Source organism: Pteropus vampyrus, unplaced genomic scaffold (genome assembly GCF_000151845.1).
Source record: "Pteropus vampyrus isolate Shadow unplaced genomic scaffold, Pvam_2.0 Scaffold69, whole genome shotgun sequence".
Taxonomy (NCBI): Eukaryota; Metazoa; Chordata; class Mammalia; order Chiroptera; family Pteropodidae; genus Pteropus; species Pteropus vampyrus.
Window position 1 is genome coordinate 1,173,739 of NW_011888850.1, and position 12,626 is coordinate 1,186,364.

Below are 12,626 nucleotides of genomic sequence, written 5' to 3' on the forward strand. Positions count from 1 at the left end.
TTTATTTGCCCATCTCCCTACCTCCCTTACATCTGGCAACCATTAGTTCTCCGTATCTATTAGTTTGTTTTGTTCGTTTATTTTGTTTTTTAGATTCTACATATAAGTGAAATCATACAGTATTGATCTTTCTCTGTCTGAATTATTTCACTTAGCATAATGCCTTCTAGGTCCATACATGTTGCAAATGGCAAGATTTCATTCTTTTTTATAGCCGAGTAACATTCCATTGTATATTTGTACCACATTCTCTTTAGTCTTCTATTGATACACACCTAGATTGCTTCCATACCCTAGCTATTGTAAATAATGCTGCAGTGAACATAGGTTTATCTTTTTGAATTAGTGTTTTCAATTTCTTTGAATACTCAAAAGCGGGATTTCTAGGTTATATGATAGTTCTGTTTTTAATTTTTAAGGAACCTCCATACTGTTTTCCATAGTGGCTGCACCAGTTTATAATCTCACCAACAGTACGTGAAGATTCCTTTTCTCCACATCCTCACCAACACTTGCTCTTTTTGATAATAGCTATTCTGACAGATTTGAGGTGACACTTCATTGTGGTTTCGATTTGTATTTCTCTGATGATTAATGATGGTGAGCATCTTTTCATGTGTCTATTGGCCATCATATGTCCTCCTTGGAGAAATACCTATTTAGGTCCTCTGCCCATTTTTTAAAGATTGTTTTTTTGATGTTGAGTTGTATGAATTCTTTATATATTTTGGGTACTAACCTCTTGTTGGATATATCATTTGCAAATACCTTCTCCCATTCAGTAGGTTGTCTTTTCATTTTGTTGATGGTTTCCTTCGTGGCGCAAAAGCTTTTTTGATTGATGTCACATTTGTATATTTTTGCTTTTGTTGTCTTTGCCCGAGGAGACATTTCCAAAAAAAATATTGCTAAGGATAGTGTCAAAGAATTTATTGCCTATGATTTCTTTGAGGAGTTTTATGATTTGAGGTCTTAAATTTGTCTTTAATCCATTTTGAGTTTATTTTTGTATGTGGTGTAACAAAGTGGTCTAGTTTTCCCAGTACTATTTATTGAAGAGCCTCTGTTTACCCCATTATATATGCTTGTCTCCTTTGTTGTAGATTAATTGACCATGTAAGCATGGGTTTATTTCTGGGCTCTCTGTTCTGTTCCATTGATCTATATGTCTGTGTTTGTGCAACTACCATACTGTTTTGTACTTCTGAAATTGGGGAGCATGATACCTCCAGCTTTGTTCTTTCTCAAGATTGCGTTGGCTGTCTGTGGTCTTTGTGGTTCTATATACATTTTAGGATTATTTGTTCTAGGTCTGTGAAAAATGCCATTGGTATTTTGATAGAGCTTCCTTTCACCTTTTCACCATTGAGTATGATGATAGCTGTGGCTTTGTCATATATGGCCTTCATTATGTGGAGATTTGCTTCCACTATACCCACTTTACTGATAGTTTTTATCATATGGATGTTGAATTTTGTCAAATGCTTTTTCTGCATCTATTGATATGATCATATTCTTCATTTTATGTGGTGTGTCACATTAATTGATTTACAGATACGGAATCAACCTTGCATCCCTAGAATGAATCCCTCTTGATCATGGTGTATCTCTGTGTATTGCTGAATTTGGTTTGCTAATATTTTCCTGAGGATTTTTGCACCTATGTTTATCAGGGATATTGGCCTTGGATTTTCTTTTTTTGTGATGTCTTTGTCAGGTTTTGTTATTGGTAATGCTGGCCTTGTAGAATTAGTTTGGGTGCTTTCCCTTTCTTTTTTTAGAATAGTTTGAGGATAGGTATTACCATGAGTATAATAGCTGTGGGCTGATTATCCTAAGGTTTCTATCCCTCATTTTGTTAATGTGGTTTATTGCATCGATTTCATATGGGACCATCATTACATTCCAGGAATAATTCCCACTCACTTGGGGACTCTACCTGTCCATCTACCTACCTATCATCCATCTATCTATCTGTCATCTATTTAATATGCTGTTGAATTGGTTTGCTAGTATTTTGTTGAGGATTTTTGCAGCAGTATCATCAAGGATATTGGTCTGTAGTTTTTTGTTTTGTTTCATTTTGTTCCACTCAACAGCTCATACTTGTTTTTTAGTCTCCATGCGTTAGCTTTGAGTTCTAGTTACTGCTAGGCATTACAGTCAGTGACCTCTCTATGTAGGTTTTGGGGAACAGTTTGGCCTTCCATACTTGGAATAGAATTAGTGAGAGCTGAGAGAGTGAGAAGTGTGGTGTTTCAAGGTAAGGGGACAAAAGGAAGCACAAAAGGAAGATACCCATGGCCGAGGTGACAAGATAGAGTTGGTCTGGTCCAGCTCTGCTTTTGTTTGTATCCTCGGTCTCTCATCAACTAGAGTCCTAGTCTAACAGTAAATCCCTGCACATCTACTACCCGTCTCAGGGACTGACCCCTGGCTTACTGACATTCAGCAGTGTCCCATCATGTGTGTGAGTGGAGAAATCAGTGCTCCCAGAGTCACATTCTGTGGAATACCTCTTCCTTGACCCAGGAGCATCTCCTACACCACTTGTAGAGGACTTCTGGCTAAGGTTGTGGCTCTGGTTACTGTATTATAAATGGTGTTGATTGACAACCTGACATGCCTCCTCCTTTGTGTTTCATTATAACTCATTCTATTTTTTCCCTTCCTCATTATTTTCAAAATGGAATTTTCCTTCTCTTGTGGTATGGTGGATGGGAGATGGACTCAGATGTATGGAACTCAGATGTACAGTCGATTTATACTCTTCAGTTCATTGCATTCTAGCATCAGTCTATTCAAGGCCATCTTTTTTATTCCTATAAATTCGACGATTTCTTTTTATATTAGTTTTAGATACACGGTGCAATGGCTAGACATTTATGTAATTTATGATCCCCCCAATTACTCTGGCAGCCATCTGGCACTACATACAGCCATTACAATAATACTGACTGTATACCCACCCTATGCTGTACTCTGTATCCCTGTGACTGTTTTGTAACTACTAACTTGTATTTCTTCATCCCTTTACCTTTTTCACCCAGCCCAACCCTCCTCCCCTCTGGCAATCACCAGTTTGTACTCTGTATCTGAATCTGTTTTCGTTTAGTTTCTTTTATTCCTTAGATTCTGCATCTAAGTGAAATCATATGGCATTTATCTTTCACTTGGCATAATACCCTCTGGGTCCATCTATGTCATTGCAAATGGTTAAGATTTCATCTTTTATGGCTGAGTAACATTCTATTGTATATATGTACATAACTTCTTTATCCAGCCATCTATTGGAGGGTACTTAGGTTGCTTCCATATGTTGGCTGCTGTGAACATAGGGGTGCATAGATCTTTACAAACTATTGTTTTGGTTTTCTTTGAATAAATACCCAGAAGTGCAATTGCTGGGTCAAAAGGTAGTTCTATTTTTAACATTCTGAAGAACCTCCAAACTGTTTTTCATTGTGGCTGTACCAATTTGCAATCCTACCAACAGTGTGTGAAGGTTCCCTTTTCTCTACATCCTCACCAACACTTGTTTTTTGATTTATTGATGATAGCCAATCTGACAGGTGTGAGGTGATATTTCATTGTGGTTTTAATTTGCATTTCTCTGATGATAAGTGACCTTGAGCACCTTTTCATGTCTGTCAGCCATCTGTATTTCTTCTTTGTGAAATACCTGTTCAGGTCTTCTGCCCATTTATTAATTGGATTGTTTGGTTTTTTTAGTGTTGAGTTGTATGAGTTCTTTATAAATTTTGGTTATTAACTCTTTGTCAGATGTATCATAGGCAAATTCTTCACCCATTCAGTAGGTTGTCTTTTCATTTTGTTGGTTTCCTTTGCTGTGCAAAAACTTTTTTGATGTAGTCCCGTTTATTTTTTCTTTTATTTCCTTTGTCCGAAGAGATGTATCAGGAAAAAAAATTACCAATAGCAATATCAGAGAGTTTACTATGTTTTTTTCTAGAAGTTTTATGGTTTGTAGTTTTTTATAGTGTCTTTGTCTAGCTAGTCTCATAGAATGAGTTAGAAAGTGTTCCCTCCTCTTCAATTTTTTTGAGAAGAATTTGAGAAGAATTTGTGTTTTTGTTTAAGTATTTGGTAGACTTCACCAGTGAAGCCATCTGGTCTAGGGCTTTTCTTTGCTGGGAGGCGTTTTTCCTGTTTTCCTTTAAAAAAAAAAAATAATTGAGATATAATTGTGTCGAGGGGTTTTTGATTGCTGATTCAATCCTATTGCTGTTACTGAATGGTTCCATTCAGACTTTCTATTTTTCTGTGATTCAGCTTGGTAGTTTGTATGTTTCTAGGAATTTGTCCATTTCATTATCTAATTTGTGTACAGTCGTTCATAGCACTATAATAATCCTTTATCTAAAACTGATAGTAATGTCGCCTTGCTTGTTCGATTTGTTGTCATCAGTTTTTTTCTTAACCTAAAGATCTGTCAGTTTTATTGATGTTTTTGAAGAACCAAATCTTGCTTTCCTTGATTTTTGCCTTGTTTTTCTCTGTGCATTGTTTCCTTCTTTTTACTAGCTTTAATTTGTTCATTGTCTAATTCTTTAAGGTGTATATTTAAGTTTGTGATTTGAGAACTTTTTTCACGTGAGCATTTATAGCTATAAATTTCCCTCTTAGCACTGTCTTCATTGCATCCCTTAAGTTTTGGGATGTTGTATTTTAATTTCTCTCAATATTTTCTAATTTTTCCTTGTGATTTGTTCTTTAACTCATTGGTTTTTTAAAAGTGTGTTAATTTCCATATATGTGGATTTTCTTGTTTTCCTTCTGATTCCTACTTTCCATTGATCAGAAAATATATTTTATGTGATTTATTTTTTTTAATTTATTGACTTGTTTTGTAGCCTAACATATGATCTATCCTGGAGAATGCTCCATGTGCTCTTAAGAAAAAAATTTTTTTTCTGTTGGATGGAATGTTCTGTTAATGTCTGTTGTGTCCAGTTGCTCTGTAGTATTGCTCAGGATTTCTATTTATTGATTGATGTTCTGTCTGGTTGTTCTATTATTGAAAATGGGGTATTGAGTCTCCTATATCAGCAGTCCCCAACCTTTTTGGTACCAGGGATGGGTGCTCCTATGAGAATCTAATGCCTGATGATCTGAGGTGGAGCTGAGGCAGTGATGCCAGCACTGGGGAGCGGCTGCAAATACAGATGAAGCTTTGCTCACTTGTCTGCTGCTCACTTCCTGCAGTATGGCCCGGTTCCTAACAGGCCATGTATGGCTACCAGTCCATGGCCCAAAGATTGGGGACCCCTGTCTTGTATTATTGTGTTGCCATTTGTTTCTTCCTTTATTTCTGTCAGTGTTTCATGTTTAGGAGCTCTGATTTTTTTGTGCGTATTTCTATATTCTGGCATCTTGGTTAATGGAACCTTTTCGCATTGTTGTTCTTCATCTCATAATAGTTTTCAACTTAAAGTGTCTTTTTTCCTCTGATATTAGTGTATCTATGTTTTAGACTATTCATGGTCTCTGTTGGAAATAGAAACAAGGATGATAAAGTCCCATTAACATTGTCGTAAAGGTAGTTGAGGTGGAATCAATTGAATTGAGAAGACCCGGCTTTAAAACAGGAAGGCAGCATCTGCCTCCCCTGAGAGTGAAGGAAAGCTGGGATAGACAGAAGAGATAAAGGTAGGTGAGGACCAGACTCTGAATGAGCTTAGCCTTCTGCATCAAATACACCATGGTGAATGAGTAGGGTGGCCTTATCAGAAGGGTTTGGGCAGGAGGATTCAGGAGAGAGATGTAAAAGGTGGGTAGGATTTAGGGGGGAAATAATTTCCCTAAGTTATTAATTATGGGGCAAAGTATGAGGAACGAACAAGCTAGCTATCAAATCGAGACCAAGAATAATACCCCCAGACCCTCAGTATGAGCAGATTTCCCCCATGCCTTTTCACTTTAAATATATGCCCTGCCTTTTTTCAGTACAAATTCCTGAAATGTAAAAGTGAGCCTCATGTTAAGATTGAAGGGAAGGACACTGATGACTGGCTCTGCGTGGACTTTGGTAAGTTATTTTGGCACTTTTTACAGATAAATATTTGGTATATCACTAATCTTAAGCTATATTCAGCTGCAAAGGGATTGAGATCAAATTGCTGGGTGTTTTTCCATGTAAAATTTTTGAAATTTGTTTCTTTATAACCCAGATGGTCTTACAGGTAAAATGCTCACCTAACCTGGTATGCATATAATTAGTCACACAGGTCAGAAAAATGATAGAGAACAGGATGGATAACATGGTAGAGATCTCTTGGTGGTGGTAGAAAGCTTGGGATCCACGTAACCTTGGCCTTAACTCAGCTGAGGTAAAGGTGAAGAACACTGCAGGCACAGGACTAGAATTTTGAAAAGACCTAACAAATGTGGGTATTAATATAGAGTTTCAAAGTATTTCCCCACAAGGTACTTATTACAAAGAGAGAAACAGTAACTGTCAAGAATGATCAGGGGTCTGAGATTTTATCTTAACTTTTAAGCTAACAAGTTAGCCAAAACTCAAGATTATTCCAGGGTTAGAGATGAAGGACAGTTTATTACAGCAATAGCAGTAGTGAGCAAACCCTGTTTCTATAGGGCAACACAAAGTTTGCACGCACATTTCTGAGAGGAACCCTAAGATTAGGATATCCACATCTTTTATAATGGACAGGAAGCAGGCCTGCATTTACTCTGGCAGAAGACACTTTTTCTAGCAAGGTTATAAGGGTTTCTCAACTTTGTCACTACTAACATTTTGGACCAGGTAATTTTGGTGGGAGTGGGCAGGATGTAGAGCAATATCCCTTCTCTGTACAAACCAATTATGAAAATCAAAAATGTCCTTGATTGAAAACCATTGCTATAAGCAAACCTGCCTTCTGTTCAAGACAGTATCTTTCTGAGACTATTCACCATATAAACATCCTTAAAAAGATAATCCAGAACAAAAGGTAGCGCTTTGCTTGCAGGATGTACAGAAATGTGACATATTTGGATAATTGTCTCCCAAGAGAAACCTTTTAGACCTCACCTTTAGTCACTTGAATAAAGTTAAGGTGAAATTAATGCTTGAGTAATGTTACATATTGACTTCATGTACCTCCTGTACCTCTCTGTATGATGCACAGAGAAAAAAGCACAGCGGCACTTCCTCCATGGTATTTTGCTGGATGGGGTCCAGTTTGCATTTTTAACAAATTTCCAAATGCTCATCTGTGGTCCACACTTTAAGAACCACTGCTCGAGTGTCTGTAGTTATACTGTGAACTGTCAGAGGGTTGAGATCACAAGAATAAAAGCAAAAGCACTGCTTCATTTTAACTCTTATCTGTCCTTGATAGGCAGCATGGTGATTCATTTGATGCTTCCAGAAACCAGAGAAACTTACGAATTAGAGAAATTATGGACCCTACGTTCTTATGATGACCAGTTAGCTCAGATAGCACCTGAGACATTACCTGAAGACTTCGTTCTTGGAATGGAAGATGACACTTCATCCCTGACTTCAGTGGAGTTCCAATGTGAATAAAAAGATATTGTTTTAGACATATTAAATTGGGATTGAATCACTTCTTAAAAATATAGCTCTTAAACTCCACCTAATTGGGTAAGTTGTTATCAAAACAAGTCTTGGCACTCATGCTAACTGACACCTGGATGTGGAGATTTTAGGTAATGATCATCAACTAAAATTTTAATGTCTTTATTCCTGACATCCCAGCAGGATTTCCTGGAGTTATCACTGGTCCCCTGTGCTTCACCTGAGCTCTCTGCTCAGATTTTAATTTTGCTTAAATATAAATCTCATTCTGTAGAATGGACTAGCCAAAAACTTACTTTTAAATTAAAAACTTAACCACCCCACTGGTCCTCTTACTTAAAGCCTGTAGTTCTTAGTTCATATGCAACAGTATTACCAAGGTTCACATTAAGTACCACGGAATGGAGAAAATAATTTACCAGTAGATATTGGTGCTTAACTTGAGACTGATATAATATTACTCAAAAATCTAAGTTTTTAATTTGATCAAATTCAGAACATTCACATTTATTTAACAAACCAAAAATAAAAGATATTACACATCAAGCTGCACCTAATGATGAAAAACTTTATTCTGCATCAAGGTATCTGGAAAATGAAGCTTCATTTGGGGCACATTGCAGATGAAGAATGATCCATATGCGGTGAGTACAAATTCAGTTACAGAATAATTTCCTAGCTATTACCAGATACTCTATTACCAATGCTTAATTGAAAGTAAAACATGATTTGCCACACTAAAAGGCTAGAAGTGAAGTATGACAGAATTTAAACCAGCAGATATAAATGCAGCACCTATCTGTATTAAAAAAAACAAAACATCAAATATTCAAATATTGGAAAAATCGAATACTGAGGAAGAGCTCTGGCCTTAAGCACATCTCACCTGAAAACCAACCAGAAAGCCAGTCCATGATTTTTTTTTTTTTTTTTTTTTAGGAATTCACTGTATGAAAAAAAAAATTATGAATGCTAGATGAAATCAATGACAAAAAGGGCACTTTTTGGCTAAAACTACAAAATAAACTGATTTTCTGAAAACATTTAGGAAAACATTTCAAGTCATTTTCAAAATGTCTGATATGCATATCATCAGAAAAACTTACCTAGTCTGTAGAAATTCATCTTGAAATACAAATGAGGCAAAATGATTTTTAAGGGGTTATATGTCCTTCAGATCAGTGTAATATGACTGTGATCATTTTATGAACAAAAGCAACACAATTCTGAGAGTGTGGCCTTGGAGACCACCCACACCCACATAATTGTACATACTGCGCTTTGCCATCAAGTTACGAAATAGGCAAATAAATTCAGTATCAAAGGTCGAATATTTTATCACAGTCATTCGAATTACATTCCAAAAATTTTCTTAACAATAACTGGTTGCAGAGAATACAGAAATCCTGCTGCATTTTATGTAATATTTTAGGTAGCCTTTTATTTTTCTCGATTTATCATCATCTAAAAATCTTCAAAACAGCTTAGTGAGGCTCATTGACAGTGCCTGGCACATGCAGATGTAGCCTTTTATTGCCTTTAAACACTGTCACACCATCTGACTGCCCCATTTGTCTTCACAAAGCAATTCTTTTGGGGTCTGCTGAAAGCGTAGACCAACTGGTCTGAGGTGTACTGGCAAACTAAGCAACCTGTCAGACAAGCTGAGGCTTGCTTTTTGCCAATCAGTTTAAAGTCCACAGGGGCTGCATCTCTTCATCGATGCACTTTCTTTAGGTAGTGATAGTCAGAAGCACAAAGCATTTATGTATTCAATCACGTAGCCAAACAAAAAACTGAAGTCTCCTGAAGCCATTTAAACTAGCCATTCCAAAACCTCCTGCAACCACTTTGCTCTGTTAGTACCATCAAAAACTTTTCCCTACCATAAACAAAAAAATAAATGGTATTGCTGCTCTCCAAATATAGGCACTGCTCCATGTCATTGAACATTTATTGGATTTTCCAACTAATAACTGTCAAAAGCCTCAAAAAACCTGAAATTAGTTTTCCAGCTTTACTGTCACCAGCCGGAAGTAAAATTTTTTTCTGTCATTTGCCTGTTAGCTAATTAAGTTTTATTTTTTAAAAAACAGTTGGACTTATCTTTATAAAGTATATAAATTTTTCAAAACAAAACACAAAATTTTGCTTTCATTGCATTACTGAATACCTGAGGTAGTTGAGTAAAAATGCACGTTTAATACCCCTGCCAACACCATTCAGCACTTCCCTTAGGTTATTCATGTTAGTGTTAGATAAAAATAAAACTGAGAACAGTTTTTCTATGCTAATAGCTTAACATTTAAGTTCCTGTAATAATTCTATTCTGATCCAATTTTAACAGTTGGACCTAGGAGCAATCTACTTTTATTTATTCGATGAATTTAGTGAATGCATCATTAAGCCAATTTCTGGCATCATGGGGGAATATTAAGAAAAATTAGAATGTTTGTTACACTGAGAATACAACAAAAGGGAAGTGCAGAGCTCTTCTCTTTCCCTCCCTCCCCCCTTATTTTTTTTTTTTTTCTTTTTAAAGCTGGGTGTCATACATTTCAGAGAGCATAAAGTATACATTCTCACAGAGACAGGAGTTCGAAAGTTGCCTGGTCCTCAGAAACAACTGGCTAGGTAAAAACTTGTGCACGTGACTCTGGATAGGGGTTCAGCGCCGTCTGTTGGTTAAGCAGTCTGTCTTTGGTTTGGCATCTGCCTCTGTGGTGGCTGCTTCCTGAGCCTTCACTTCCGTCTTGACTGAGGTGGTCCACTTTGCAGAGCTTTCTGCTGTTGGTGCTGCTTTACCTGAGTCAGAATTTCCTGAATTTTTCTCTGAGCAACCTACAAAAGGAGAGAGCTTTAAAATTCCTACCTGATCAACAGTTACCAAAAGGTGCTTCACTTTTCCATTTCAACAACTTCAAATAGAAACCTATTTGAAGATTAAAGATACATACTAATTAGTTTAGTTTGCTAGTAGTCCCTGAAATCACCTGCTAAAAGGGGGAATTAAAAGTGTTTAGGATCAAACCACCTTAAATATTTGTATGGGTTGGGGGTGCACAGAGGATACTTCCATTAGAGAAAGAAGCAAAAGAGCTTCCTTATCACAGTAGAGCCCACTTGCCTGGCAAGCATAGAAGTGACCAGTTATTTTGACCACCACTTGATCATTCTCATCAGGCGTCTGGTCACGAGGGACAACAACTTCTGCACTTGACAAATTCTGGAGCTCATTCACCTGAAAAAGATAAATACAAATCATGTTAAGGTTTTTTTGTTTGTTTGTTTGTTTGTTTTAATTACCATTTCCTGAGCACTTACTATGTGCCAAACACTAGCTTTGGCTTTATAAATTTCATCCAATCTAATGATCCTATCAGATTATTAATATTGTCCTCATTGCAAGATGATGAAAACTAAGGCTTAGCCAAAGAAAGTGACTTGCTCAAAGTTACCTAAGTGAATGGCAGAACCAGATTCAACCCCTAAAAGTCTGATTCCAAAATGTACGCCCTCAATCACTTCAGAATTGTAAATAGCTTTGAAAATGACCTAGAAGTTACATGTGTTAAAGAGAAACTTGAAACCATCTGCTTTTTTCAGTTATAGAGGTACACGTTATAAAAGTAGATGAAAATTTTAAAAATTTTCTTTGCATGTCATTGTGCAATAAAAAAAAAGCTGAGGTTATATCAATGGAAAAATGCTAAATGCCCCTTATATAAATGAGACAGTCCTCTCACGCAAAGTGGTCTGAAAGAGAGGCATTACTTTCACTAGTAGCAAACACCAACACTCAGGAGGAACAAAAGACAATCTTCTCCAAACCTTGGCCCAGATGGTCCTGCTTTTTATAAATTAGCCAAAATTCAGGGACTTGGAACTCCTAAGTACCTTTCAATGCTCTCCCTTTCATACCACTGCACAGGTTTTGCTGAAGTACTTGCCGTTTTGCCTCCTTTTCCAATAACTCTGCCAGCAGCAAAGGATGGCACTCTGATATGAGCTTCAAGTTTCACTTCTTCCTTAGGACTAACAAAGTTCTCTTCTTTAATTTTTCCATAAATTCTTCCCTGAGCCTACAGATGAGAACATATCCTATCAGTGTCATTCATGTAGGAGACACAAAAAGTCCATTAACTTTAAAGATGGCTCAAATCCACTGGAATAGCCCTTTGCAGTGAGATACATCTGCATTTGATAGATTGCTGAAGATCGCATAAGAGATGGAGAAGTTAGGGAACCCTAGAAAAGGCTGACACTAACAACGAGACATCACTGATGAGGCAATTGAATGATTGATGAAAGGAGAATAAACCATATTCTTCTGACAAAAACAGTAAAAGACAGTTCATTAGTAGTCATCCTAACTAAAAGTAAATCACTTTTGTGGGCAAAATGGCCATTTGCTCTCCAGTCCTGAAAGGTAAAACCTTTCCTGTAGACAATAAGAAAGTGATTGTGTTTTTCTTGAGCAAAAGAGACCGGGGAAGAAATACACAGCCAGCTGTGCCAGGCTTATAGGAAGCCAAGCTCGTGTCTAAGTGGGCCAGTAAGAAACCTGCTGAGAGGAACAATTTCTGTTTAAAGATGTTTCTTTACCTTAGCCAGGTGGTTTCTAGTTTGAATAAGGCTACAAAATCAAGTTAATATATACTAGTGGTATTTATAGTCAGTACATCCTGTTACCTACTGCATATAACTAGAAGTTATATGAGAAACCTCTCCTATTATGTACAACCATAAATTTGCTCTGCTGTGCACCAAAGGAAGAAGTCAGAAAAAGAAGTCAGAATTGGTTTAACCTGACAGGCTGCCAGGGCAAACCACAAAAACAAAAGTATCCACATTTTCATTGGTGCAGAAATGATAAACTCATTTTAGGAGATTACAGAAAAACAAAACCCATCTCAGTTTGTTTATTCCATTCATCCTTGACGTCTCAGGCCACAGATGGCCTGAGGACACTGTGGATATACATTATCCTTCAAAACAGAAGGTCTTGAGAAAAAATACAGATTAGGAGGTTTACTATTCCTTAGGCCTCTAAAATAAAATT

At 36.8% G+C, this 12,626-nt stretch overlaps 2 protein-coding genes and 1 long non-coding RNA gene across 4 annotated transcripts in view; 1 reads left to right on the top strand and 2 right to left on the bottom strand.

Moving 5' to 3' along the window:
* The window catches only part of LOC111740862, a 3,635-nt gene extending 451 nt beyond the window's left edge, over positions 1-3,184 (bottom strand). Inside the window, exons 1-2 of the long non-coding RNA XR_002780779.1 lie at positions 2,970-3,184; positions 276-283 (exon numbers count right to left, since the gene is read on the bottom strand). This is a non-coding gene — a long non-coding RNA (uncharacterized LOC111740862). The remainder of the gene's footprint in view (positions 1-275; positions 284-2,969) is intronic.
* MALSU1 (mitochondrial assembly of ribosomal large subunit 1) overlaps positions 1-8,546 on the top strand; it is a 12,629-nt gene extending 4,083 nt beyond the window's left edge. Inside the window, exons 3-5 of one of the 2 annotated variants that reach the window (XM_011361663.2) lie at positions 5,968-6,049; positions 7,365-7,544; positions 8,149-8,546. In XM_011361663.2, the coding sequence (XP_011359965.1) occupies positions 5,968-6,049; positions 7,365-7,544; positions 8,149-8,198 (312 nt within the window). In that variant the 3' untranslated portion in view covers positions 8,199-8,546. Of the gene's footprint in view, positions 1-5,967; positions 6,050-7,364; positions 7,579-8,148 lie in introns of those variants that run through there. The other variant, XM_011361664.2, reaches the window with a different exon arrangement.
* A 1,254-nt stretch (positions 8,547-9,800) lies between these two features.
* Positions 9,801-12,626, bottom strand: part of IGF2BP3 (insulin like growth factor 2 mRNA binding protein 3) — a 123,274-nt gene continuing 120,448 nt past the window's right edge. The window contains exons 13-15 of the mRNA XM_011361662.2: positions 11,515-11,646; positions 10,692-10,805; positions 9,801-10,405 (exon numbers count right to left, since the gene is read on the bottom strand). Of these exons, the coding sequence (XP_011359964.1) occupies positions 10,307-10,405; positions 10,692-10,805; positions 11,515-11,646 (345 nt within the window). The 3' untranslated portion in view covers positions 9,801-10,306. The remainder of the gene's footprint in view (positions 10,406-10,691; positions 10,806-11,514; positions 11,647-12,626) is intronic.